General features: G+C 40.5%; 1 protein-coding gene across 2 annotated transcripts in view; it reads right to left on the reverse strand.

Moving 5' to 3' along the window:
* kif26ba (kinesin family member 26Ba) overlaps nt 1–26,876 on the reverse strand; it is a 98,465-nt gene that overhangs the window by 66,962 nt on the left and 4,627 nt on the right. For both annotated transcript variants that reach the window (XM_035955525.2, XM_023286426.3), the window contains exon 3: nt 1,275–1,997. In XM_035955525.2, the coding sequence (XP_035811418.2) occupies nt 1,275–1,997 (723 nt within the window). The remainder of the gene's footprint in view (nt 1–1,274; nt 1,998–26,876) is intronic.

Raw genomic sequence — 26,876 nt, forward strand, 5'->3', positions numbered from 1 at the left:
AGTCACTTTTACGGTTTGCTTCATGCAAACCTGATGCTTGATGTCAAACCTCGATTTCAGTGAAGAAGATGTTTTACTTCCTTTTCAACAAGAGATGGTTGTCATATCAAAAGAGCTGCTTTGGTGCAAGATGAGCTTCGCAATATGTCTCGGCAGTTCTAGATTTTACAGGTTAATCAGACTCTATTTTCACATTCGAGTGGGAATAAATGTTATAAAAAGCACTTTATGAAGCAACATTTGTCCTTGCCAGTTTTAGATAATTCCTTGTCTTCCCCTTTGACTTATTTTGGGACATGCTCTGTGTTTTTAGAGATATAAACAGAAAATAAAATAAGAACATCGCCATGGAGACCATTGTTTAGCTTTGGGCTACAACTTGAGCTCCCTTTTTTAGCATATATTTGTTTACATAATGGCAAACAGGCACTGTTAAAGCATGGCCAATGAGTTAGCAGCAGTTCCCTGTGGGTCTACAGACAGATATAATATGGTGATTCTCAGACAAGCTGTATTCTATATTTTCGAAGGACTTTTGAGGAGGTTTATTCACAGTGGGAGAAAGTATGTCACACTAAATGTGAATGTAAATCATGTCCGTGGGTTCAGATCTGACTGACTTCTCAGAGAATCAGAGAATAAGTAGGAATTTTGACACAAATTGCAGCAAGTGGGTGTTGAGGGATTGCTAAGTACCATAATCGCCTTTCACATCACACCACACAGTGGCTTTACCTCGTGCCCTTATCTCTGTTCCTTTCCTTCAAACCTCTTGTGGCCCCCTCAGTAGGCACACCTCACAGTTTAAAAACCACGGGTTTAGATAACATTAAGGCCTCTCTGTCATCCCAGTTACCCCAAATTCATTTTGTGGGCCACAGTAGATCTCCTGAAACTTTGTAGAGAAAGTATAGAATGAAAGAGACAGAAAGACATGCAAATGAAAACAGAAAGATACTGAGATGATGTTAACGCTAAGACATTATTTCAGATGTCAGCTATTGTCAGCGCTTGATAATTAACAAGGTCACCAGTATGTACACCGAAAAATCTAAATGTTGATCTTCTGACCTCTCTGTCAGACTCAAGAGATGTTTTCATCTGTTTGCTGGTAGCCTGTTAACATTTGATCACATTATCATAAAAGACCAGAATTAATTTCTTCTGTTTCCATGGTAATATTTATTACGCCCTTGTGGCAACCGGAGCTGCGTGAATGTGAGGCACACACACAAACACACACATTCGCGCACACACATTTATAGGGAGCTTACCTGATAAGGATATAGTGTAACTCCTCCGTTGGTTCGGTTCAGGTGCTGGTGTGCCTGCAGAGCCGCTGTACTCAGTACAGTTCCACTGCCATTACTGCTGCTACTCCCGCCATTATTGCCGGGGTTGTTGTTTGCTGCAGTCACTGGTTGTTGTTGTGGGGCACCTGCTGTTTTTCCTGAACTGGAGGACCCATTCCTTCTGTCCACCCCACCTCCAAGACCCAGAGAGCTGGGCTTGGACCCCAGTCGATGACCTGCACCTTGAGGTTGTGGGTTTGTTGGAGCACAGCTGGATGTTTGCCCCGCTGAAGGACTCCCATGGCTGGGGTTGGATGGTCCATGGCTTGGGCTTGGTGTTGGGGTCTGACTGGGGCTTGGAGAAGGGGACTGAGAGGACAAATGAGGAGCAGCAGCAGCTGAGGACGACAAGGAAGGAAGAAAAGGAGGAGGCCATTCCCGTGACACAGGACCTCCTGGTGCTCCGGATGCTCCCATTGGTCCCGGAGGTCCTTGAGATCCGTATCGTCCAGTCAGGGGTGGAGGGGAAGAGGTGGGAGACAAATCCCACTGGTCGAGAGTCAGGACCATTCGCACAGCCTCCTGTTTGAGCTGAGTGAGGTGAGTGGTGCAGACATCACACCGACTGTCACGCTCGTTCCACGCTCGCCGAGAGCTGTTGGGCACCTGAAGCTTATCATGGACGAGGAGTGAGAATGACGGGTCCTGGAAAGAAACACAGAGAAGAAAAAAGCTTTAGACTGCTGACTGAAGGAACTTATAAAAGCAAAATGAAGAGTTTGCAGTAAGATACACCAAAGAATACATGAAAACCTGGAGGACAGGAGCGGAGAGGAGAGGAAAAAATAGTAGGCGTTTTGTCCTAACTATGAAAACTCTGAACTTTGAAAAGCCAGGGAAAATATCCATTTAGCCTGGGGGAAGGTGTGTAACCAGAAAGACACACACCCATTGCAAAAACATGTACAAGCACAAAAACACACTCACACACACATACACACACACACACACACCCACACACACACACACACACACTATATCCCGGGGGTCTAAAGGGTAAAATTGTGACCGAAGCTGGCAGCAAGAAGTCTCGTCTATTACAGGAATGAAAACAACTGACCTTCTACTCTTTCTCTTTTCCTGTTCCTTATTTTCCTTCATTTCTTCAATTTGCTACACTGCAGCCTGACATTTTGAAAACAAGATGTGATTTTGGACCTTTGAATCATTTGTAAAGCACCTTTGCTCAATGAACACTCAACATATGAAATGAAAAAGCAACAAGTTTCCAAGAGATTAATGGTTTGACTATCAATTTTTAGCTCTGAGGACTACATTTACAAATAACATATAAAAGTAAAAGCAACCACTTTTCTCTTCATACAAGAGGGTAATACTTGACTACAACAGGAAATGACCACATTTATTTCTCATAAAAAGCCACTAAAAAGAATTTGAAGAGGGTTCTGCTCAGTAAAAGTGACACAAACTAATTCTTGTTCATTCATGTCTCAGAAAGAGTTCAAAAGTATTTCAAGCAATACATTAAATTGCAGTCTAGATGCAATCCTCACCTCAAAATAACAAATTTATCCTTTGACAATTTGAGCAATTTTACTGTCACCGGCTGTTTATCTTTCCATTTTAAAACTCATTTTGTATTCCTTTGGTAGTTAAATCAGTAAAACATGGCATTAAACATGAAATGTCCACAAATATTGCCCCAAGTATCAAATGTTATAAAATATACAATGTTATAAAATGTCTCTATATAATGTCGGAAATACATGCAGTGGGATCCAGAAGTTTCAGACCACAGAAGGGTTAGGGTTAGTAGAGTCATATTTTAATGTCAGCCTAGAAATAATTAGAAAATTTGAGGATTTAAAAACATTTAAAAAGAGACAAGAACTAGAAATTTTCTATTTCTGTGTTAGCAATGAAAGATAGAAATGTTTCATCACTGGACAAGATGATTGCTCAGAACTACTCTGTATTGATTTGCAGTGACCTTTCCCTCTGAAGGGACAAGTGGCCCCAAATCATGCCAGCATAATGTCCCCCTACACTGTAACAGAGCCACAGCATCCCCTCACTGTGGAGGTCAAGCACTCGCCCACTTGTCAAAAATATGCTGATGACTGATTACATTTTCCCACAACCCTGTAGACTGGTGTGTACCACTGAACTCTCCAATGTGCATTTATCTTTGTAATGAGGGGTTTATACACTGCAGTCCTACTATAACATCCCTCTTTTACACAATTGTCGATTGACTACAGCCTGCACTGACATTCTCAGTCACCTGAGTAGGAGTTGCTCTTCTGTCTTTTCCTTATATATCACACTAATGCATGAGCATCATAGTCATCAAACAACAACTTATAACGTTATCTACCGTTGCTTTTCACATACAACTAAATGCAAATATCACTTTCGTCACTGAAACTCCAGTCAGTTGAGCGGTCTGAAACTCTTGCCATTTGCTCTCCAATGATGAGCCATCTTTGAAAGCATCCTAGATCTTTTCTTCTTGCTATCCTCATGCAAAATCAGAATGAATTCAGCCTGCTTAGCATTTTATACCTGCCATATAGCAAGATTGGATGTTCACTGCTTAACTGTGCCATGCAGTGCACCTGTGTGGAGGTATCTAGCTTCTACAAACAGACCATTATTTGGCAATGACTCAGATGGTAGAGTGGGTTAGGTCAAATGAACACAAAATTGGCGGTGCCCCAAGTTACGAAGCGTCTTTGGGCAAGGCCATCGGCAAGAGAGCAGCTTGCATGGCTGTCACTGGTGTGTGAGCGTGAATTGGTCAAAGCTATCTAAAGTTAAAAGATGATTTATAAGTGCAGACTATTTACCATTGTGCTTTTATATAATTATATTCAGGTTTTTCCTTTAATTTGTCGCCTGCCTCTAGTGTGTTAAGTCTACATACAGTATGTAAATGAGTCACCACCAAAAAGAATAATGTTACTCTCCAGGCAAGTTTACTTGACACAGACAACACATATCAAAAATATAGCTCAAAGACACTCAATAGATTTTGAGATAAATGCATTAAACAAAACACACTCAATCTTTTATGTATTTTTGGTTAGAATGCCTAAAAAATTAGATACATACACTGAAGGTGTTTTCATACTTATCCTTACTATAATACCAGCAACAATAAATGTATCTCTACAGTAGAATTCATACATTAGATGCAACACAAAGTGATGTACATTAATTATACAATAAAATAATAATATCAGTTCAAATTCCCTGTATGTATGCCAGCCTCTCTGTTAGAGTTTATCTGGTTGATTTTCATGTATGCGTGTGTGTGACCAATTATAGCATGTGGACATCAGGATATTTGTCCAATTTGTTTGGGCAGTTAACAGCACCTGCGTGCATGGATGTTTGTGCATGTACAAGTGTGTGTGTTGTGTGTGTATGTGTTTTTCCAAGCTAATTGGAACCACTTGTGCAGAGCAAAGTCGCCCCAAATCTCCTGACATACCTCTCTGGTCTAAATATCAAAGTTAACAAGCAAAAGACACACACACACACACACACACACACTCATACAAATCTGTGCCAAAACCTCCTTTGACCCCGTAGGAACATATTTTTCTAAATTTTGCAGGAAGCACAAAGCTTTATCTGACAAAGGCCATTAGATAGAAATTGTTCATAAACTTGGGCTTTACTCAGGGCCCCTGAGACTGATGGTGGGATTAAAATGACAGACTGTGATGTTGCGAGCTTATTGTCAGCTTAAGTGTAGGTGTGGTGTCAGTGAGAGCTCTGTAATTCAACAAAACATCTGTGGTAGGTGGTGCCAACTCACTTCATAACTGTAACTACCTTCCTGTTTTCAACCAGACCACCTCCTCTGTAGCACTGTGAGCTCTCGCCCTTTTTCTGCACAAGTGATAGTTACATGGTTAAGGGTAAAGATCATCTTGTGCTATTTTAACTTGGGTTAAAGAGTGAAGAACAGAGACAGTAAAGAAGAACTAGATGTATCACTTTTCTGGTATTTTATGCTCCTCTGTATACATTCTTCGCTGCTCTAACACAAAATCTGTTCTCTAAAATGACCTTCTCTTAAAAGATGATATTATCAAGTGCTACATAATCTCAGGGACATAACATTCAACATCTTGTCTGTAACGATTCAAAAATTGCAGCTCTTTAAAAAACCCAACATGCCAATCTCAGCATCGCTTAACATGCAGGGGGTTTTATTTGAATATCTTAGTCCGTCATGCCGAGAAAGAAGGTGAGCATGTAAAGCATTAATCAACGTGATGGGTCGGCAGGTTTTGTTTTCTGGAGTTTAATCAATACAGAAGTTATGGAGATGAAGAGTGTGTGCATGTGTGTCCAATCAATAGGCATGTGATGGACGTCTCTTAGCAGATTTAGACGATCAGAGATTAAGATGGAGAAACAGATGATTGACAGAATACTAAAAAACATGACAAAAGATCTACATCTAATTCATCAAGGCAACTCATTTGTAGACTCCCTGTTAATACATACTCATTTACACACGTTTCAATCATTATCAGGTTGTTTATCATATCACTGACTGACAAAACAGCTGAAAAAAAAGTTTCCCTCTCGCTAGATTGTCTGTATCTCTATGTCAGTCTATGTGGTCAGCCTCTTTGGTGGCCCTTATCCTAATAATTAAATGGGAGCCTGTTAGCAAGAAAAAGAGAGTCAATGTAACGCCCTGTCGGCCACACACAAATAGGCCTCTATCAGTAACAAGCCTGTTACCTTTCCTCAATCAGTAAGCTGTCTGTGTGTGTGTGTGTGTGTGTGTGTGTGTGTGTGTGTGTGTGGGTATGTGTGTGTGTGTGTGTGTGTGTGTGTGTGTGTGTGTGTGTGTGTGTGTGTGTGTGTGGGTATGTGTGTGTGTGTGGAAATGTGTGTGTGTGTGTGGAAATGTGTGTGCACACAAAGCAACATTTCATCTAATAGTTAAATGCACCCTCTCAATGTGAGAGCTGCCTGTCTGGCTATGTCAACAAACCACAAGACCACAAGATATACACACACACTCATACACGGCGGGAGCAAAAATCTTGGCGAACATTAGAGCGGTACGTGTGTGTGTCTGTATGTGTCTTTTTATGGATAAAGAGTACCTTGTTACTTGTGCAAACTAAGTTGTTAAACATATGCATACACATGTACAGTAGTAGAAATATACAAACATGTATATTTCTATCTTACATAAGACACAACTCACACACTTCAGATTACAGAAAATATGCTACTGGTCTCTCTCTACACACACATGCATGCCAAAACCATGTTTTCGGATATTCAATATAGCTGTGAATTTTTTTTACCGTTCTATCCCACGTGTGACTAAAATTTTTATTTCAAAAAAACTTTGTCTTGCTTCAGTTCTGAGACTTATACTAAAAGCATATGTTTTATATGCTAGAAAATTGTCCTTTACGTTGTTGAAGCATCAGAAATATGTAGTCCTGCCAACTATTTCTGGCCATTCATCCATCAGAATGCAAGAAGAAGAAAGCATTAAACACTCTGGTCAGTGTGCTGACTGAATCATAAATGTGTGCACAGATCTAAAGGGAAGCAGTGTGTTTAGTCATAGGGAAAAAAGGGCATATCTTAGGGAAAAAAATGACTGACTGAAACATACAGAGGAGGGATGGATGCTCGACAGATGGATGATTTTGCAGAAGTGACTTTAATGATGTTTTTAATCATGAACTCCATAATGTGATGTAGAGCCAAGCTGATTATGGATTTTTGGGACTGATGCCGAAAGTGATATTTACAGGGTAAAAGTTTCTAATATCAATAAACCGACTGATATTCTTGATAAAATTTCATATATATGCATATAGTATGCTGGAGTTATACTGAAAGGCAAAACATCCATTGTCTATTAACTTTCCAGCAATGTTTTTTTTTTTATTTTACACACTAGTTAGCAACTTACTGTGAAACCATCACCTGACTCTACTCTGCACTGTACTCTGCTACATGTGCTGCAAACAGTGCTGAGCGGAACATAAACAATGGAGTTGGAGCTCTGCTAGACAAACTTTGTAATGATACATTTCTAAATTACCCCAAGTATTTTTAAGCTTTGTGATCTATAAAAACAAAAAAACAATATCAGTACACATCCGACGACTTATGGACCGATATTGATGTTTCTGTGATAGGCAAATAATGCTCCATATTCATAATAGGGCTCTAGTATGAGTATTTTTTTTATTTGTACAGCAATGTTCAGATAAAAGACACTGAGTTCCTAACATAATCATAACTTCAACCAGTTTCAATCTACAATCTTAGTCCTCATTTCTTCTTGTTATGGATTACCGTCTTACCTTCCTGCTACAGTCATTACATACAGTATGTAATCACTGTAAGTAGAGTCTCATATTAGTGTCTGTTCTTGTCAAATATAAAATGTGTCTGAGACAGATAAAAAATAAATAAACCTCCTTGAGCACACTGTGAGGCAATCTTCCCATCAATGCCAAATAAATAGCCCTGCTTTTCCTGTTTGCGCAGAATTGGGCAAGTCCGATCTTTGCCAAAAATCAGTGAAAATGGAACCGTTAATCTCACTTGGCTCCTTGTGACCCCTCTGTATCACTCTGTCAAGCACACGCCGGGCAAACAAGCGACTGAAGCAGCAATAAAGTGGACACGGTGTTCGGTCCTTGAGATGAGGGTCTTGTTGTTCCAAATTAGCTGAAATTTGAGGAGCAGCCAAGAGAAGGAGAGCTGTGGTTTTTAAAGGGGGAGAGAGGAGGGGTCTAGGAAATACAGACAGTTTTTGCAAATACTAGGCATGCATACTGCTCGAATACACACACACACACACACACGCACACACACACTCTCACACGCATGTACACACACACACACGCTTTCTTTCTTTCTTTCTTTCTTTCTTTCTTTCTTTCTTTCTTTCTTCCTGTACCCTCACTTTGACCCCGTTTCTGTATTTATCTTCCTACTAATGCTTGCTTTTTGTTATTTCCATCTCATCTCATCTTTCAGTAGAGCAGCACAACTTTGAGCTTATTTGCATTCTCCTGATCCAAACACACAAACACACACTATCTCATTAGTGTGGTATTATGTTGCCAGACAAGCTAAAGTTCTGTCCAGGCAAAACAGTCTTAAGGAGTTCAATATGACAGTCTAACTGGAAGCAAACTCATTTCCACAGACTTTGAACGATTTCGCGGCATCAGATTAGCGAAGTTTTTTTTCGCGTTATCACCACATAATAAGACTGTGGTTAAATGATAATGTCTCACTGTGAGTTGTTACATTTTCAGCTCCCTTCCTCACTTCCCCTCCTCCTTTTCATCACATCTATCCGTCTCTTCATGCCATCTTCTCACCTCTGAGTTCATCAGTATTCTGTGAGTGACTCAATCAGTCTCAGCACCATGGATAGTGTATGTGTGTGTGTGTATGTATGTATGCGTGCGTATGTGTGTGTGTGTGTGTGCGTGTGTGTGTGTGTGTGTGTGTGTGTGTGATTCATTTCCTCCTACAAGGGTAGACAAACAGCCTTGGCTCTACACTGCAAGGATGGAGTAACTGAAAGAGAGAAAGCAGAAGAGATGGAGACAAGCTAACTGAACACTGACCTCAGCAACTCTTAGTGGCTGACAATCAGTCTGTGCAGCAACGACTGTGTGTGTGTGTGTGTGTGTGTGTGTGTGTGTGTGTGTGTGTGTGTGTGTGTGTGTGTGTGTGTGTGTGTGTGTGTGGACTGGACACAGAAGGATGCTATTACTGAGATGTGATGAGAAAAGACAGCTCCCCCGTGTTCATCCCTCACTGTTTGTTTGTGTGCACATGTATGAGACGTATGAGAGCGAACGGGAAGTAAAAGATTCAGGAAAATGGGCTGTCAAACAACAAGACACATCCCTTTTAAAAGCACATGCACGCTAATAAATGGAAAAACCTCACTCCGTCCAGTCACTGACAGAGTGTAAGGCAGCATTTTGACCTACCACCATTATTATGTTCCTATTTTTCTAAACTTTGTCTTTCCCTTGTTCACTTCTACTATATTTTTAGCAGCAGTTCATGGCATCAACTGAGAAAATAGGAGAGGATGGCAAATCAGAGAGAGAGGAAAAGAACATGACAGAACACTGTGTATTCCTTACTATTGCTAGTTTTATTAATGAGAAGGTGTGCATGTGTGTGTAATCAGTTCCAGATGAGTGACAAAGGAAGGCAAACCTTTCCTCCAACCCCCACACTTATTTACATCCTCTCATCTCTCTCCCTATTCATTTCTCCACTATTTGCTCCTGTAGCTACATGTATTTGTCAGCAGGTCTGGGATCAGTGAATTCATGCAGAAGAGATGCAGACGGTCTCCTGAACCTGCTCTGACAACACACATACAAACACAGGCACACATAAAACTGTAAACTGGCACAAACAAAGAGCAGAAAAGAAGAAAATATCATAAATTTTAACTGTGTTGGTGGTCCATGATCACTTATGTTGGCCTTATGATGGAGGGTGGTAGTGCGTGCATGTGTGTGTGTATGTGTATGAATGATGGAGTCTGGTGTCTGTGCAGGAGCAAGGTCAATACCACACAGGTTATAAATGACATCACACACATCAAACACATGGATGGGCTCACATATAAAGGATAAATGTTACACTGACGGAGGCCAAGCACAGGCCACTCTCTCACTCACTGTTTTCTCCTCTGAGATCTACTGGTATGATATGCACAAAATATGTGCTCCACACGTGTGTACACACACACACGCACACACGCACACACACACACACACACACACACACACACACACACACACACACACACACACACACACACACACACACAGTATTAAGTATGTGACACTGAAGAAGCACTGCCTCATGGAGACAGATATGATTCTGTCAACTAGGGGCAACTATACACACCTGGAGAGGACTAGTTCAAATTCCACCAAGGGCTACACACATGCTCATTTTGTATCAATCAGTCAATCAAACTTCATTTATATGGTACTTTTCATACAATGGAAATGTAACACAAAGTGGTTTCCAGATGAAAGGAATGTGATAAAACAATACAAACAACGCCCCCTATCCCAACATCATGTTATAAATGAATGACGCTATTTTCCGCAAAAGTAACTATTGTTCAACATTTATTAGCTTCAGTTCCAACATGATCTGCTCACTTTCAGTTGAGACTGAAGAACATGAAGAAACTCAACATAGTGGCACAGAGCACCCACCATTAACTAGTGTTTTGGAGGTGTATTTACAGAGAGATACAGACACACCAACACATGTATAAATGCTCACAATGATGTAGGCCACTTGTTTAGTCTACGGCTAAGGCTCTCTGCAGATTTAACGTAGGAGTAAAACTCAAGCTGTAACAAAACATTAGGATGCAGAAAACTTCCCTTCCTGCAACTGATCAGCTACATCACAATAACCTTCATTCAAATCAGCACTGGTCATTGATGTCAAGTCAAACTAAGAATAAAAATATCAAAAGCTAAAAGAGAAGAATATTTCATGGTGGCGTTCCACTGATGCTATTTGTTATTTACCCACAACACAGCTACAAGCTTATTGTCAAGAAGGTTTGTCCACTGCTGCCACAAAAACAATTATACAATATGTTAGTATTAGGCTGAAAACAATGGAATGCAGCATGGTGTACTGAATTTTTACTGCAATATAGAAAAGCACATTTGGCAGCAGAATATACGATCATGTCGATGCTAAGAATTTTGGTAAGACCATTATCACATTACTGAGAGTGAACTATAAAGGTCTGACTGAACTGAAACATTCAAGTTAGAGAAACAGGAAGGAGGGATAAAGGCAAAGAAGCAGAACGTTCCCGCAGAGATGGCTTCAGCATGTGTTTGAGAATCGATCACACAAAATGATGCAGCACAGTCAGACAAAAAGATGAAATACTCCTATTTGCACACTTAATAAGAAAACACTAAATAAACTCAGCATGTTTAAAAGGTAGTGAGGAGGATGATTTCTTATTTCTGTACCACACAGCAGAAATAAGCCATATAGCTTGTTAGTGAGAGTCTAGACATTGAGGAAACTAACCCCTGGCTACCCAGAATTCTCTCTTTGTTTCCCCTCAGTGACAAATAACTTAAGGAGCCCAGTAGGTTTTCTCTCTCTCTCTCTCTCTCTCTCTCTCTTTTATTACATACCTCCCCCTCTCCTCTCTTTCTCTCTCTGAAGTATGTCTCCTATAATCACCTTTTTAATTGGTCATTCCCTCATATGATCCGATAATGGGTGTAGGAGTTTGATTGGTTAGGACTTAACTGTAACCTATTATGCATACACACATACATGCACCTTTGCGCACACACACACATATGCATAAAGTCACCTATGCATACATCAAGACGAACAGACACACACTTGTGTCTGTGCACATTCACACACACTCCCTTCTGATGTTGACATGCTGTATTAATAACAAAGAAAAACATATTGTAATGTTTGTGTTGCCATAGCAATGCAGAAATTAATTAGCATAAGCAACTAACTAGCTGGAGGGGGTGTAAATTAGTCACTGTATTCTGTCTTACTGGAGAGTTTTAGTGTAGTTGTGAGTAAATTTCGTATGTGAATGTTGGTTCAGCATGTGTGTTGCTGGGAGTGTTGGTGAGGCTTCGTACTGTCAGTAATGATACAAGTGCCAGATGTGATCACATAAACATTGATACCCATGACGCACACACGCATGCACACACACACGCATGCACACACACACGCATACACACACACACACACACACACACACACGTACATCGATCTCTCCATGAAGATCTTTCTTTCTTTCTCACTCTTTGGGATTCTCTCAATCAATGCTCAATGCTCCGATCCATTTTCATTTTCAGTCAGACTGGCACAGCAGGTAATTATGCAGGATGTTAGTTTGTCTGAGATTCCATGAACCACAGCAGAAAATAATCAACCAAATAAAAAATCTAACTGATCCTGCAACATGAAAGTATTTTCTGATAGAAATGACCTATATGTGAACATACATGTGCACTCTTGCCATCATTATCACTGGTCCTTGAATTAAAAGGACTTGCCGGTGGCTCTTTTCTTGACTTGTAGTGAGGGTAAGACTGCAGGGTGGGTTCACTCAAAGACGATGAGACGCTGGTTTTACATGCTTTGATGTGTTGGTCTTAACAGACATTTATCTCCTTTGAAATCTTACTTCTTTGAAAGGTTGTGGGCAGGCAACTCTCATGAAGGAAACCATGTTGATGACGTACTTCGGTCTGCAGCCTGCTGGAGGCTACATTCAGGCAGCTGCTGTTTGGGACTGACAACCATAATTAATTGAACATTGCCATGAATTAGTTTAAGTTTTCATCAGGCATGCCACTCCATGAAGTTATGATTTCCTCGCTGCCCACTTGTACATAAATAGCTTTCCTGACCTGTGCGTATGTGTGTAGTGGGATGTTAAACCCAATCAAAGAGGGTACAAAACACTGCAAACCAATGCTACAGACAGATCAGATGCAAATATAACAAGTGTTAGCATGCATTTGTGACTTCTCATTTTTGCTTCATCCATATTTAAATTTGTGCATTTTCATAGCTGTCTGTACATATAAGCGCTGTATGTTCACTATGTGTAGCAAATGCTGCCTTCTCATTAGCAGCTCGAGCTACAAATCTTGTCCCAGCCTGTATGAGTTAAATCTACAGACGAGCTCCCTACTGTAGTGTAAATGAGTTTGCTGGCTGGAAAAAAAGCCTGTTTTTTATTAGCTGCCCATCTACATCAGTGCCCGGTGCTATAAATGAAATAGTTGTTTAAATTACTGCCTGTTTTTTTTTTATGTGAAAGTTGCTTGCTGGTGCCTCTTTAAATTATCTGGCGAACCACTCTGGTGCCTGACTGTAAATGAACTGCATATAAACTGCTGCATGTTTTTAAATTATTCCACCATCTGCAACGGAGCTGCACTGTAAATGAATCATTTGCTACCTGAGTTACATCTGAAGATAATCTACTTCACTGTGTTAGCTAGTCAATTACCTTGTTGTCTGCACCTGAATATAGATGAACATGGCTTCGTTGTAGGGTATTAAAAGTGAGAATGTAGCCGATGCAAATGCCTGTTTTATTACATGGGATATTTGCAGTCAGTTGTGGTGACTTCATGTTGTAATCCTGTAACACTACTGCTCACAGTAACAAATCACAACTCATTTCTCTGTCTAATCATGACATGTAATTGAACAAATGATGTGCTGACAGTTACCTCGGATGGCTGGTAATCTATTTTGACTCTAAATTGAGTGTAAAAGTCTGAATATTCACCTTGGTGCCCCACTGTAAATGGACTGTCCATCTATATTATACCCTGAGAGTAAAATTCAAGGTAGTAATTATTCCCAGTGAGAAATATTAAGTGATACTATGACACTCTACATCTGAATCACAAGGATCCATATCTCTGGCAGTCTTACTACTGCCTGGCCCACACCAAGCTAAAGAGTTATAGTGACTGTTTTGCCTCAATTAAATATACTCTTGCCGGCACAGCTGTCACTGAGTAATAGCAGTTAAATCCTAGAGGTGCATATGCTTCAGCTACCACACAGGAGAGCCCATAATATTATGTCCTTTCTCTGTTCTGCCTCCATGTCTGCAGGGACGCGGTCACACCTCTTCATGACTTTTTGTAAAAATGTCTTTGATTTTACGCAAAATAAAGTATGATTCTCACACAAGTGTCTATCCCACCTTTTACCTTCCACCTTCTTCTTATCTATCTTTCCTGAAGTTCTCCATCTTATCCTTTCTCTTCCACATCCCTCACCCCCTCTCTCACTCTCCCCTCTCTTTTCTATACCCTGTCTTGTGACCCCCTCTTTCTCCCCCCTCTCTCTCTCTCTCTCTGACAGTGACAAATTGCCTGTTGGGTTGGGTAATCCATCTTACCATATCCCACACCTGAATACACACTCTCCAATGCCCTCCTCTGCTCCCCTCTTTTCCTTCCCCTTTTTCCTATCCATCCGTTCTTCCTCCAGTGTCCTTCCATCCCAAGGTTAGTGGGCTCACCGGGGAGGAGCTGAAGGTAAAGATCTGCCCGACAACTCCCACTTACATATGTGTGCACACCTACCAGGGAACAGGTGAACAATGTGTGCACAGTAATAGTATGTGTACCCTTACACATATACACACTTGATAAAATATACAAACTCAGTGTACCGGTGCATGACAGAGTTTCTTCTCAGTCATAGGAGGGCAAAAGATAAAGTATGTCAAGCTGTCGATCAAAAACAGTCATAGAATCTGCAAGTACAATATTTGTGAAATAGGAAAATGAATCCATACTTGTGATGAATTCACATACGTTAGTATGCATCTGAGAAGTTTCCTTACCAAGAGTCAGGATCCAAGAGCAAAGGAATGGACTGGTTGAACTTCACTCTCTTGCTCTGTTTTTTCATTTGTTACTCAGTTATTTTCAGCGCTTTTCAATGTCAACACATGATAAACATCTTCCTGGAGAGACCATGTGAAATGTGTGATCTTATCTCTGGTTTTCCCTGAGGTGGCTGTTCATGCTCAGATAACATGTCTTACAAACTAGTTCTGAGAAACCTGTTCATGAATATCTGTATCTATTTTCATGGTGGCACTTCCCATCATGTTTGAGTTATGGTCAGTTTGATCTGAACGGGTGGACTGGCCTTACATTGCTAGCATGTCAAGCATTGATGCATACTGTATACAAAAGTTGGAGTAGTTGCTGCATCAAGTGACTCCAACAGTATTCTGTCTAATAGCCAGCAGGGAGTGACTCTGGTTGCAGAAAAGAAGTCTGATTGTATAAAAGTCTATACAAAAATGACTCTTCTTCTCACTTGATTTATTAGCTTAGTAAACATTTTCCTAATGAGTTTATGGTCTCAATCACAAGTTTAAAAAGAATCCTTCAATACAGCATATTTATTTTGTAAATGGCAATGTCATTTAGTATGAAATAGATGTTTTAGGATGTGGCTACCTTGTGATAGACAGACACTTCTGTGTGGGCCTGCATAGTGTCCCTTTATTCTGAGTCAGATCCAACTGGTTTCAAAAGATTAATATGATGATGTTTAAATTCCAAACTCAAGGTTTTGAAAGTCCTTAGTCTACAAAATAATGAGTAACATCGTAGTGGCTTTGTCCATTTTTACGTACAGTCTATGGTATATATGCATCACAGCCACAGCTTAAGGCTGTGCTCTCTCCTCCTCCGGCCCTGCTCTCTCTCTCTCCTAGGTGTGTGTGGCGTTGAAGCTGGCGGCAGGTGTGGTTCATCTTAATCAGCAGATCTGGTGCAGGTGGGAGCTGCTGATTGTCACTCTGGCTTCTCCATAAAAGCAGACTTCACCCGTCCTTTGAAGCTGGACCGTCGTCTAATTTCCGGTTGGTACTGGGAATAGAAGCAGTCTTTGCCACTTACCTGGTACTGTCAGTAACCCTGTTTTCTATGTTTTGAGGTTGACTCCTGCTTGCTGTCTGTTATCTGGATTTCCTGGGTTTCTGTTGCCTGCTGGTTCTCCGTTCCTCCAAGGATTCTGCTACCCACCTTCTGCCAGCTTGCCCTGGGAAACATCAGCCCTCCACCTGGGACGAATTACATCACTGAGGACGCCAGTCTTCCGCCTCACTCCACAAATGCCATTCTGCCAACTCTGCATTAAACAACTGGGAGCACGGAAGCAGGAAGGAGCCCTGTCCAAGTCTCATTAGAGTCAGCTAAGTTCTCGAGCCCTAGTAACACCAGGCTGTCTGTTTATTCAGTAGATTTACATGCTGTAGTTATTTGGTTTCATTCCGTGTCTGTCACTTGTATTTTATGCATTGCATTGAATAGTCATCAGTCTTGGGGTTTTTTTCAGGTTTCGGGGTTACTGAAGTCTTGGTCCTTAATTTAGTTTTGTATTTTGATTTGTTTTCCTACTTTAGTCGTACCAAATGTGGGTTAACTTTAGGTTTTGTTATTTCTCGTTGTTAGCCCTCCGTACCGCTAGGGGTTTCATAGAGCAGTTCTGCTCATAGAGGTTTTGTAGTTCTTCCTGTTCCGGGTTCTGAGTTCTGGTAGTCATTTGTAGTTCTATTGCTGGTGTTGTTTAAAAAAAAGCATTGTTAAACTGTACCTCAGTCTGCATCTTCATTTCCTGCTTCTGAGCCTTTTTGTACTTGTTATAACAATATGATCGTTTCATGGTCAAGACGTACCATATTTCCTGTCTGTTTTGCCATTACAAAATAATACAAATTTAAAATGGGCCAAAAAGTACTTAAAAAATTGTAATATGGTGATAAAATGCATCTTAACAGACCATTTAAAAATTAACTATTCTTGTCCATTTGGACAAAGAATAACTATACTTTGAAAAACAAGTAAATGAACAAACTACCATGCAGTAAAACGGGACTTAAACCAATTTGTAAGTTGCTTCCACCCGAATTATACAAAGAGGTTTTATGTGTTTTAACATAAACCCTAAATTTCCTGAGGGTGTGCTTCAATCCTTCTGCACACCTCTAAAGCTAAAACGCTTTAACAGTCCAATATCCATGAAAGTCAACGGAGCGTGTTTGCTCTTTTTCAGGTTTTAGAGTCACACAGTAGCACTCATTCATACATGGGAGCTCTGTAAAGAAAAGCACAGTGCTCCACTGTTGGCCAACAAGGTTGTCAAAGGGAGCAGCTGTGGTTTAAGAGCTTTGCTCAAGAGCACAGTTGTTGCTGAAAGCGTGAAGACTTCATTGGTGTTTCACAGCGAACCTGCATTCAAAATGACAACTCTCCAACCAGGAGGCTGCGTTACCAAATAGACTACCACTGTTTGAAGATACGATCAATCAGATATTGCTTATGTGATCAAAGAGGAGATTGAACAAGATGAAATAAAATATAAAAATTAGAGATACCGAGATATAAGAGGCAAGGCAACACTGCTTGAGTAGGACTTGTTCTTTGACACTGTATATAGCTTGGTGTACAGTCAATGGTAGATAACAGTAAACAACAACCATTTCAAACCATCTAAATCGAGTCCCGCAGACTCCATCTGCTCAAGGTAATTGGAAAGTTTAACAGCTAGAGGCTATTCTCTGTGTCTGATTGAAGCACAGGCTGGAAACAAACAGCCAATTTAATTCTCTTTCACTCCTCCACACACACACTCTCTGCTCCCATCTTTGTGCAGCCTATATGAATTATTGCCTCTCCTTTTCTTTAAACCTCTGTTCTGATTGTTTCTTTCCATCTGTCCTCTTCCTTCCATTTCTGTCTTTTAATCTTCCACCTGCTCCATCTTTTTGCTAATTTGGAAAGAGGACTGATGTGAGGATGGAGGGGATGCTGCTGGGCGGAGATGGATGATCAGTATTAGGGGAAAGTGGATGAAATGAGAGTAGATGAGAGAGCCTTGTAGAGCACAAATCAACTATTTAAGAGTTGTTCTAAGAATCAGCTAGATCATATTGGAGGTCCATTAAAAGAACAGAAGCTGTTTTAAAAATACTACAGTAACTGATGCACAATTACTGTAGTGAAATCTGCCATGGAGCCAGACTAGAAACTGCAGCTTTAAATGTCATCCTTGTTCTCGTTTCAACTCCTGCCCTTTACAATGGTCTGACACAATAGACTCACAGTCCTGTTTAAAATACACAAGCACACATGCACACACACACACACACACACACACACACACACGCAGTGTTCTTTTTATCCTATCTTTGGCATTAGTCAGCCTGTTAACCTATATAGTTAAGCTTGGAATGTACACACACGAACACACTAATTTTGCAGTCCAGCAGTGCAGTGTATAGAACAGGAATGTCATTACAGTACTTGTAAAACATGAACAACTGACTGGCAGAGCCCTGACTCTAGTTTTAACCCTAAAAGGAAGGTCTGTTGCCACAGCAAGAACTCACAAATGCACACATACACACACACACACACATACATACTGCACAAGGCCACCGCACCTTTGTCAGGGAAACTGTACATCACCTCTTCCCACACACTCTCTACATTCTATCCCTCTTCACTGTTCCCCGCTTCTACATATAAAGCTCCCAATAAGCTATACTGGTAGCAGTATATACATCAAGGTAGTGAGGTAGTTTTTATTTACAAAGAATGTGCAATTTCAAATGAGATTCACCATCCAAAAAAGTATGCAGCATGTTGCAAAGATGACAGTGTTCTCCTGCACATAATCTGAGAAACATTAATAGAGCGATACTGATCTTCTGTTGCTGAGGTGTCTCACAGTTTCTCTTGCAACTTTTTCTGCAAAGTTATGAACAAAAAAGCAATTTTTAGAACTGGTCCAAGATTCCAGCTTAATTTTAGCATCCAAAGGTCCAGCTTAATTTTAGCAGTTTGCTGTCATATTTGTCACACCCTGAAATGCCAGCGTGTCATCTCAGACAACTCTGAAGGCACAGTAATGCTCACAGTATCAGACATTAGTGAGCTCATTCTCTCTAAATAAACCTGCAAACAGTACACTGCAACAAGACTGCAGGAGGCTTCGTGTGTATATTACATTAGTGTGTGTGTGTGTGTGTGTGTGTGTGTGTGTGTGTGTGTGTGTGTGTGTGTGTGTGTGTGTGTGTGTGTGTGTGTGTGTGTGTGTGTGTGTGTGTGTGCGTGTGTGTGTGTGTGTGTGTGTGTGTGATCTCTTTCTCTCTGGATGCCACACTTCTCTGGTTTCATCTGTATTGTGCAGATGTATCGTGATGACTTCATCCCTTCTTTTATATTCAAGCCACACTGCTGCACATCCAAACATCAGAGCTAAACACATGAACATACGAGACAGAACCACCTGACTGCTTATGCAGAAGCCTAAAAAAAATGTATAATCTACAGTCACAGGTAGTACAATATTTTCACTTACATACTTTTAATCAAAGTGAAGTCATTATTACCCATTATTTGTTAAGCCCACATACTTTGACACGTGTCTTCATCGTTCTAATGTAACCTTCTAATCTTGACCCTAAAGTAGTCTTTAAAAAACAGCACATACACATCATCGCTGTCACTTACACCTTCGCCTGTCATGAGATTTTCCTGGTGGGAGATGCTGACGATAGATGTGTTATGTGTGACTATGTGATAGCCTGTGACTGTTTGTGTGTGTGTATTTGCATGACTGAGTGTGCATACTTGTCTGTGATATATCTGCTCATGACAGCAGGTTGGCTAATGTTAGAAGTGTGGTTAGCAGGTCTTCAAATAAACTGTTCAGTGAGTGAGACTTCACAGTGTCACAGAGTGCTGAAGCTGGCACCTGCTGCTACTGCAACACGGGAACGTTGTCACTTTTAATCTCAGCTCTGAATCATTAAATTGAAAACTTTCGAAAGTTTGAGAAAAACAGTGTCTAAATATGCACAGCATATTTTGCAGAACGATGGACAGACAGATACACATGCATTCTTTACTATTTATAAAATAACTCTGTTTTCATATTGTCATCGTAACAAGCACATATGCACACATACAGAATGTCAAATCCTGATTCGTCACTCACACAAATACACCCTATATGAAAGTGTAGACAGGACAAGACAGATAGAAGAGACAGCTGCAGAGCTACTGTATAGTGTTCTCTATTGTGGTGACGGAGAGGCAGTTGCCATGGCAGCTACGGACCTCATGGCAGCAGGTGCTGTTGCCACTTTCACCACCATCCAGCAGGGTACATGTGTTCTTGGTAACCACACATGCCAGTGTGTGATTATGTCTGTGTGTTTTCATGTGAACCTCTGGGTACCTGGGTGTATCCATGCTACTATAATTTTGTGAGTATGTGTACATGCTGTTGTGTGCCACTTTGTGTTTGTGTGTGTGTACTCAGGCGTGTGATTTGACTGCTATTGCAGTATGTTGTCGGTGGGCTGGAACGGCAGTTTCATTTTGGTCTTTGAGCCTGTGAGGAATGCAGAGTTGCCATAAACGTAAGACTGGCCTCTTTTTGTCTTTCCTTTAATATGTGAACTACAAGTGTTATTTCAGTAAATGTTTTTTTTTCTTTATTTAACTTTGAAATGTTTTTCATGACAGTAAATAAGGGCATACAGAAAGAGAGAGGCAATGAAAAATGTCCCCTGCCAAAGTCAAGACATTCACTGGGATGCCCCATCTGTATAGTTTAACCTTATTTTACCATGGAAGTCATGAAATGGAAGGCTTCGCTGACACAAACATTTCAAGTCATACACCAAACCAATTAATACATTTACAAACCTACAAAATGAGGGACAGAAACCTGCCAAGTATAGAAAAAAATGGCCAAGTTCTCTCATTTCTTTTCAAAATCCGCCTGTGAGTGCAGTTCAAGAGTCAGTATGGTGATGGCATCTACTGTATAAACACTTTGCATAGCCATCTACTGGATCAATAATGTGCCTCTTGTTGTCAGGTTCCTAATGAATTCACATTGCCAAACTCAGATTCATCATCTGCTGTCTTTTGGAACTGCCAAAGCTTTCCAAGGCTTCTCTGGCTCTTTGTAGACAGGTTCCACACAGAGGCAGTGTGTTGACTGTGGCAGCCTACTGGCTGGAGTAGTTAGTCTAATTAAGTGAGTCCGTTCTGGGTCAGTGACAGTAATGACAATGATAGCACTATTAGAGAAGGGGTCTTCTTTTTTTCCTCTTGCTCATGGCTTTCCCTCCTGTTCCTCATTTTCTTTTGGCTCCCTCTTCTCTGCTAAATTTAAATCTAGGTTTCTCTAATTCTCCTCCCTTTCTTTGAAGCTGAATTTAATGAAAAAGGTGTGAGTGGCTGCAGGAAAATACATTTATGTTGACAAATTTTTGCTTAAAATCAGTGCAGGGAGAGTATTTCTGTATTGTGAGTACATTTTATCCAGTTCTCACAACTTCAAAAGGCTGCCTGAGGTCAAGGCTCGGGTTTAGGCTTGGGTTTGGGTGAGTTTAACTTAGGTTTAGGTTGGGATAACAGTTGAGATTCAGCATTTAGTGAGTATGGAGGCTCTGCAGAGCATGAATGGGTGTTCACCAGCCGTTAACAACAACACCAACCAAGTGCAACGGTTGGGGCCCACTTTGATTGAAGAACCCCTATTTGTTTTGCAGAATACATTATTTACTTTTAGTTGTGATGATTAAAGTTGAGAAAATGCATTCTGTAAAGTGTGAGAGTCATCACAAAGAGAGAGAGAAAAAATATGTTAATGGTGATGCTGATATCTTGTTTCAGCATGGCAACATGGAACACAAAATGACAATAAGGGAAAACAGTAAGACACAGAGACAGTAAGAAAATAGCAACAAAAATAGGGTCCAACCCTTTCAGTCTTCATAACTTTTAGCCCACTTTTAGCTTTGAAGTTGGGATAAAACACATTTTTAGCAACACATTTTTACTGATTCCTGCTCTTCCCAAATATGCACTGCTTCAAGAGCGACATAAAAGTGCAAATAATGTGCAACAACCAAAAAACAGCAAATGTCATGTTTCATGACTGTATCTTGCATTGTTGCAAAGCTACTGAATTGATTAAATCTGTCCAGAGATGGATTTACAAAGACACACAGACAGATGACAGATTAAAAGAAATATGTGAACTTTTGACCCCTATAGTGACAGGATCCAATGGTTCTGTTGCACTGTAGGAGACATGTTTTGGGTTGGCTTTCCCCTTAAAGGGCAGACACACTGCAGAGCCAGTATAAAATTGTAGTGAATGTTCGCTTTTATCCCATAAGAAAAATTTCTATCCTAGTGGAAGTTGCCCCATCCTTTGGACATGAAGAGTGACTGAATGGTTTGAATAATATCTTATGGCCTTCACAGTCACTGAATCTCAGCACAAATGAGGACCTATGGGAGGTTTTGTATCAATATATGAGACAGTGCTTTTCACCAACATCATTAAAACACCAAATGATGGAATATCTTTTGGAAGAAAGGTGTTCATCCCTCCAGTAGAGATCTGGAGACTTGGAGAATCAGTGCCAAAGAAGATGAAATCAGTTCTGGCAGCCCATGGTGGTCCAACTTCTTATGAAGACACATTATAATGATTGCTCCCTTAATTTGTCACCCATCTGTGCAAAAACCTGCCAAAGTACTCGCCGATGTGGTTGTTCCCACATAAAGGAATGTCTCTAGGACCACATTTTCCTATGATGACACATAACCACACAGAATGACAAGGTAAAAACAGCACCAGCCATAAATATACCATTTATTTACATCAACATTTATCCTTTAATGTTGATTTGTTGTTACCTTTGACATGTAACTAAGCAGGTAGTGCTGTAAGTGGGACAGTTCTCATGGCCCCAGAGTGTTAAATATAGATAGACAAAAAGCTGCATTAGAGCAAAAGTAGCACATTTATAAGTATTTTTTGAATCATTTTTAATTGAATCAGTTTTTTAAAATGTACCGATACTGATAATTGGAAAATTGCTGACTATTGGATCTGATAAATGGCCAGGCTGATGATCGGTCAACCGCTAGGTGGGGGTGAGTTAAAAAAAAAAAAACCTAGTAAGAAGCTCTTCAATTCAGCCTGCGTCAGCATCCCTCCCTTCCTTCACACACATATCTATCCACCACACTGTCTTGCTGTTATTGATGAAGGCACCTCTTTATATGGTAATGTCTTTCACACCTGAAAGGCATCAGGAGAGCATGATCGCTTTCTCTCTCTCTCTCTCTCTCTCTCTCTCTCTCTCTCTCTCACTCACACAATCACACACACACACACACACACACACACACACACACTGCCAAAACACACACTAACATGAGCTATTATTCACATGAACTCTACATATTTTCACCCTCTCTTTGCTTCTCACCCTCACGCACACAACTATAAGGAGCCCATTAACACTGATGGAGATATGTATGCGGCTCACATCTGTCACATGTCGCTGCCGTGGCAACACCAGCTGCCGTGGTTACCAGAGGCCTGCTTCTGTCATGTTATGGGATTTGGTTATTATAAGATAGCTAGCTACCTGTGTACAGAAAAATATCCCTTTGAGGAGCGATTGTCGAGCAACGATACTCCACCATTTGCTCTGATAAGCACGCTAATTACAGATTAATCATTGGCTGCAGGTGACAATTAGCGACTGGGATTAGTTAAACTGATTACACCCACAAACGTATTAACCACACTTGTTGTCATGGATTAAAAACACATCTGAAAGAGCAGATAGTAGATAGATCAGTAAGCGCTGAACTGTCAGTTTACCTGATGGTCAGATAAATTCCTCACCATCTTCTGATAATGTTGACCATTAAATGAATTATTTTTGAGTTTTAGCATTAAGAAAGAATATGAATGTTTTCCTGAACACATTTGGCAGTTTGTCATTATTTATATTTGGAGAATAACAATGATTCTGCCAGGTCCTGTATGTAAGTACATTGTGATTAGTTCAGGCCATTGTGCCATAAACTGGTGCAGTATCAGACAATCACAGTTTAAAGTATAGAGGGGTTACAATTGATAGTTGCTGACAGAAACTATTCATCAGTATGTCTTCAATACGTCTATCAATTTTAAATAAAGAATTTCTGTGGAACAGTTAACATGATTAAATGGACACAGACAGTAAGTTAAACTTAACTGTGACAAGTTTAAAAATTTTGCAAAAGACCTCTCAAATACATAGTCCAAAATTTAGAATACCATCCATCCATCCATCCATCCATCCATCCATCTATCCATCCATTATTGGATGCAGGAGCAGTGACTTTTCTTCGAACTCTCTCCAGATGTCCGAGCTCCTCATCCTATCTCTAAAGCTGAGAGCAGCCACCCCACAGGTAAAACTCAGTTCAACCACTTGCGTCCACGATTTCATTCTTTTGGTCACTATCCAGAGTTCTTGACCACTGGTAATAGTTGGAACATGGACCAACTGGAAAAATCGAGATCTTTGCCTTTTGGTTTAGCTCTGTCTTCACCATAATGGTCTGGTACAACACTTGCTTTACAGCTGCCACTGCAACCATCTGTCCATCTCATGCTCCATTTTGCCATCGTGAGATACTTAAACACCTTTGCTTGAGGCGACAATACCAATACCATTACTTCATAGACATCATTTAGAGACAGAATTACTTAGGGCTGGTAGGATGTTTTTGTTATGCAAGCACAAAAGTTTTAAAGCTATAGTTATAAATTGTGAAGCAGACAAAGAAGCTGGTTTGTTTGTCAGAATAGGCAGAGGAACTGATATTTTTAGGTAATAATTCTTGGCTTGCACTTTCTAAAGAACTGGCTGAGCTTGTGGGATTTTGGGATTGAACAAGAACGCTGATAAAAAACTTCCCCTTGCATGTAAGAACCATACAGAGATTTACTTTTTTAGTGTCACTGCACTGCAACTCTAAATGATCCCAGCCTTGGTAATGTACATTAAATCTATGTTCAGCATATATGGCTGACAGCTGTTTAATCTGCACTCACATTTAGACAGACACATCAATGAATCTGCTAATATAAACACTTAAAGTGCATATATGATAAATATATCCAGAAGAAAGTCCAACAGTGAAGTACTCTGTACTTCATATACCATGGCCACATTGACAAAAAAGTACAGATGAAAGCAATCTCAATAAATCTCAAGTTGCCAGTAAGAGGTCCTCAGGGAGTGAATATATTCACAAACATGTCCTTCTTTGGCTTTATTTTTATGTCTGAAGTGGAACTGTATATGCTTCGCTTTATAAACATGGGTGGTTTTGACTTTCAGTTGATCTGAAACAGACACTTTGCTGGTGAATAAAACACACCGAGTGACCCACTTTCCTGAGCTGAACTGGACCAACCAAAAGCAGATCACCCTCCATCCATTTACGATTTAGGCGTGGATGTAAGGGATGTACACACAGACACAGACCGACACATACATATACACACCAGTAGAGCAAGGACAGAGGCCTTAAGTGAGTGCAGCTGTGTAGCCAGATGTGCTTCAGAGTCCTGTAGTTAAAAGGGTGCGTGCATTTTGTGAGCATGTGTGTGTATGAGTCTAAACCTGAAAACGTACATGCTCATTCTAATCCCTCAACAGAGCACTTTTTTACCCCACACTCCCGCCCATTCTGCCCCTCGCAATATGACCTGCCTGCCTCTCTCTCTCCTTCATCTAGCTGACTGAAAACAGGAGTAATAAAAACTATAGGGCAAAACGAAATGAAGTGGGTTTGAGTAGAACATTTAAGTCACATGCTATATATAGTAAAGCCATTTTCCTTTATGTCTGCAATCAGTTACTCCTTCAATCGGTCTTCATCTCTCTTCTATCTCTTCATCTGCGAACCGTCATGACTCCTGTGAGCAGGCAGTTCTGAAATGACTAAATGAATTAACACGGTGCGTTCATTGTAACTGACAGAGAAATGTACAGACAAAACCGCCCTTTGTTTACACAGACTAATAGTAGCTTTTACAGTCTACAAATGGATAAGCCTTCAAACAGTGGTTGGCCTGTTACAATATAATATCTTGACATTTAAGCATAATGACAAACATGGAGGCTTGTTTGTGTGTGTGTCTGTGCATAATCACACACACACACACACACACACACACACACACACACACACACACACACACACACACACACACACACACACACACACACACACTAACACTGAACTGCAGACATGCAAAAAGCGAAATATTCAAAAGCTAAGAGCGGTGAAGGTCATCATTAGCATACTATTAACAGCCCGGTGTGAGAATGTGTGTGTGCACTTGTATTACTAATGCTGTGGGGACAAATGTGTTTACACAGTCACACATTTCTTTTAATTTTGTCCCTTTTGGGGACTAAAAGCAAGTCCCAGTAATGTAGATTATTAAATTTCACAGTTAAGATTTGTTTTCAGGTTGATAAGGGTTTAGGTCCATCAAGCAGTGGTTATGTTTATGAATACAAACAAATGTGATGTTCTCTGAAACAATAGAAACATGACGGTGTGTGTGGCGAGCACAGGTCAAGCATGACTTGTCATGTATTCAAATCCAAAGACAAAGAGAGGTTGTGTGTGTGTGTGTGTGTGTGTGTGTGTGTGTGTGTGTGTGTGTGTGTGTGTGTGTGTTGGAGTATTCTAGCTGTGTGGGGTCAAATATGTCCCAGTGTCCTGTGGGAATAACACGGGGTCTCATGCTGACAGTACACTTGGAAAATGCACACACACACACACACACACACACACACACACACACACACACACACACACACACACACACACACACACACACACACACACACACACACACACACACAATGCAAGCTGAACTGCTACTCCAGCACATTTGGTGAAGGACAATCATTAAGTCACATTGCTTCACCAAGGATTTCAAACTTTTCTGTGACACAGAACACCTGCGTGGGTCACGTAGGTCCTGTAATAGGAGTCTGGGGTTAAAAAAGAAAAAAGGAAAAAA

The sequence above is a fragment of the Amphiprion ocellaris genome, chromosome 1 (assembly GCF_022539595.1).
Source record: "Amphiprion ocellaris isolate individual 3 ecotype Okinawa chromosome 1, ASM2253959v1, whole genome shotgun sequence".
NCBI lineage: Eukaryota > Metazoa > Chordata > Actinopteri > Pomacentridae > Amphiprion > Amphiprion ocellaris.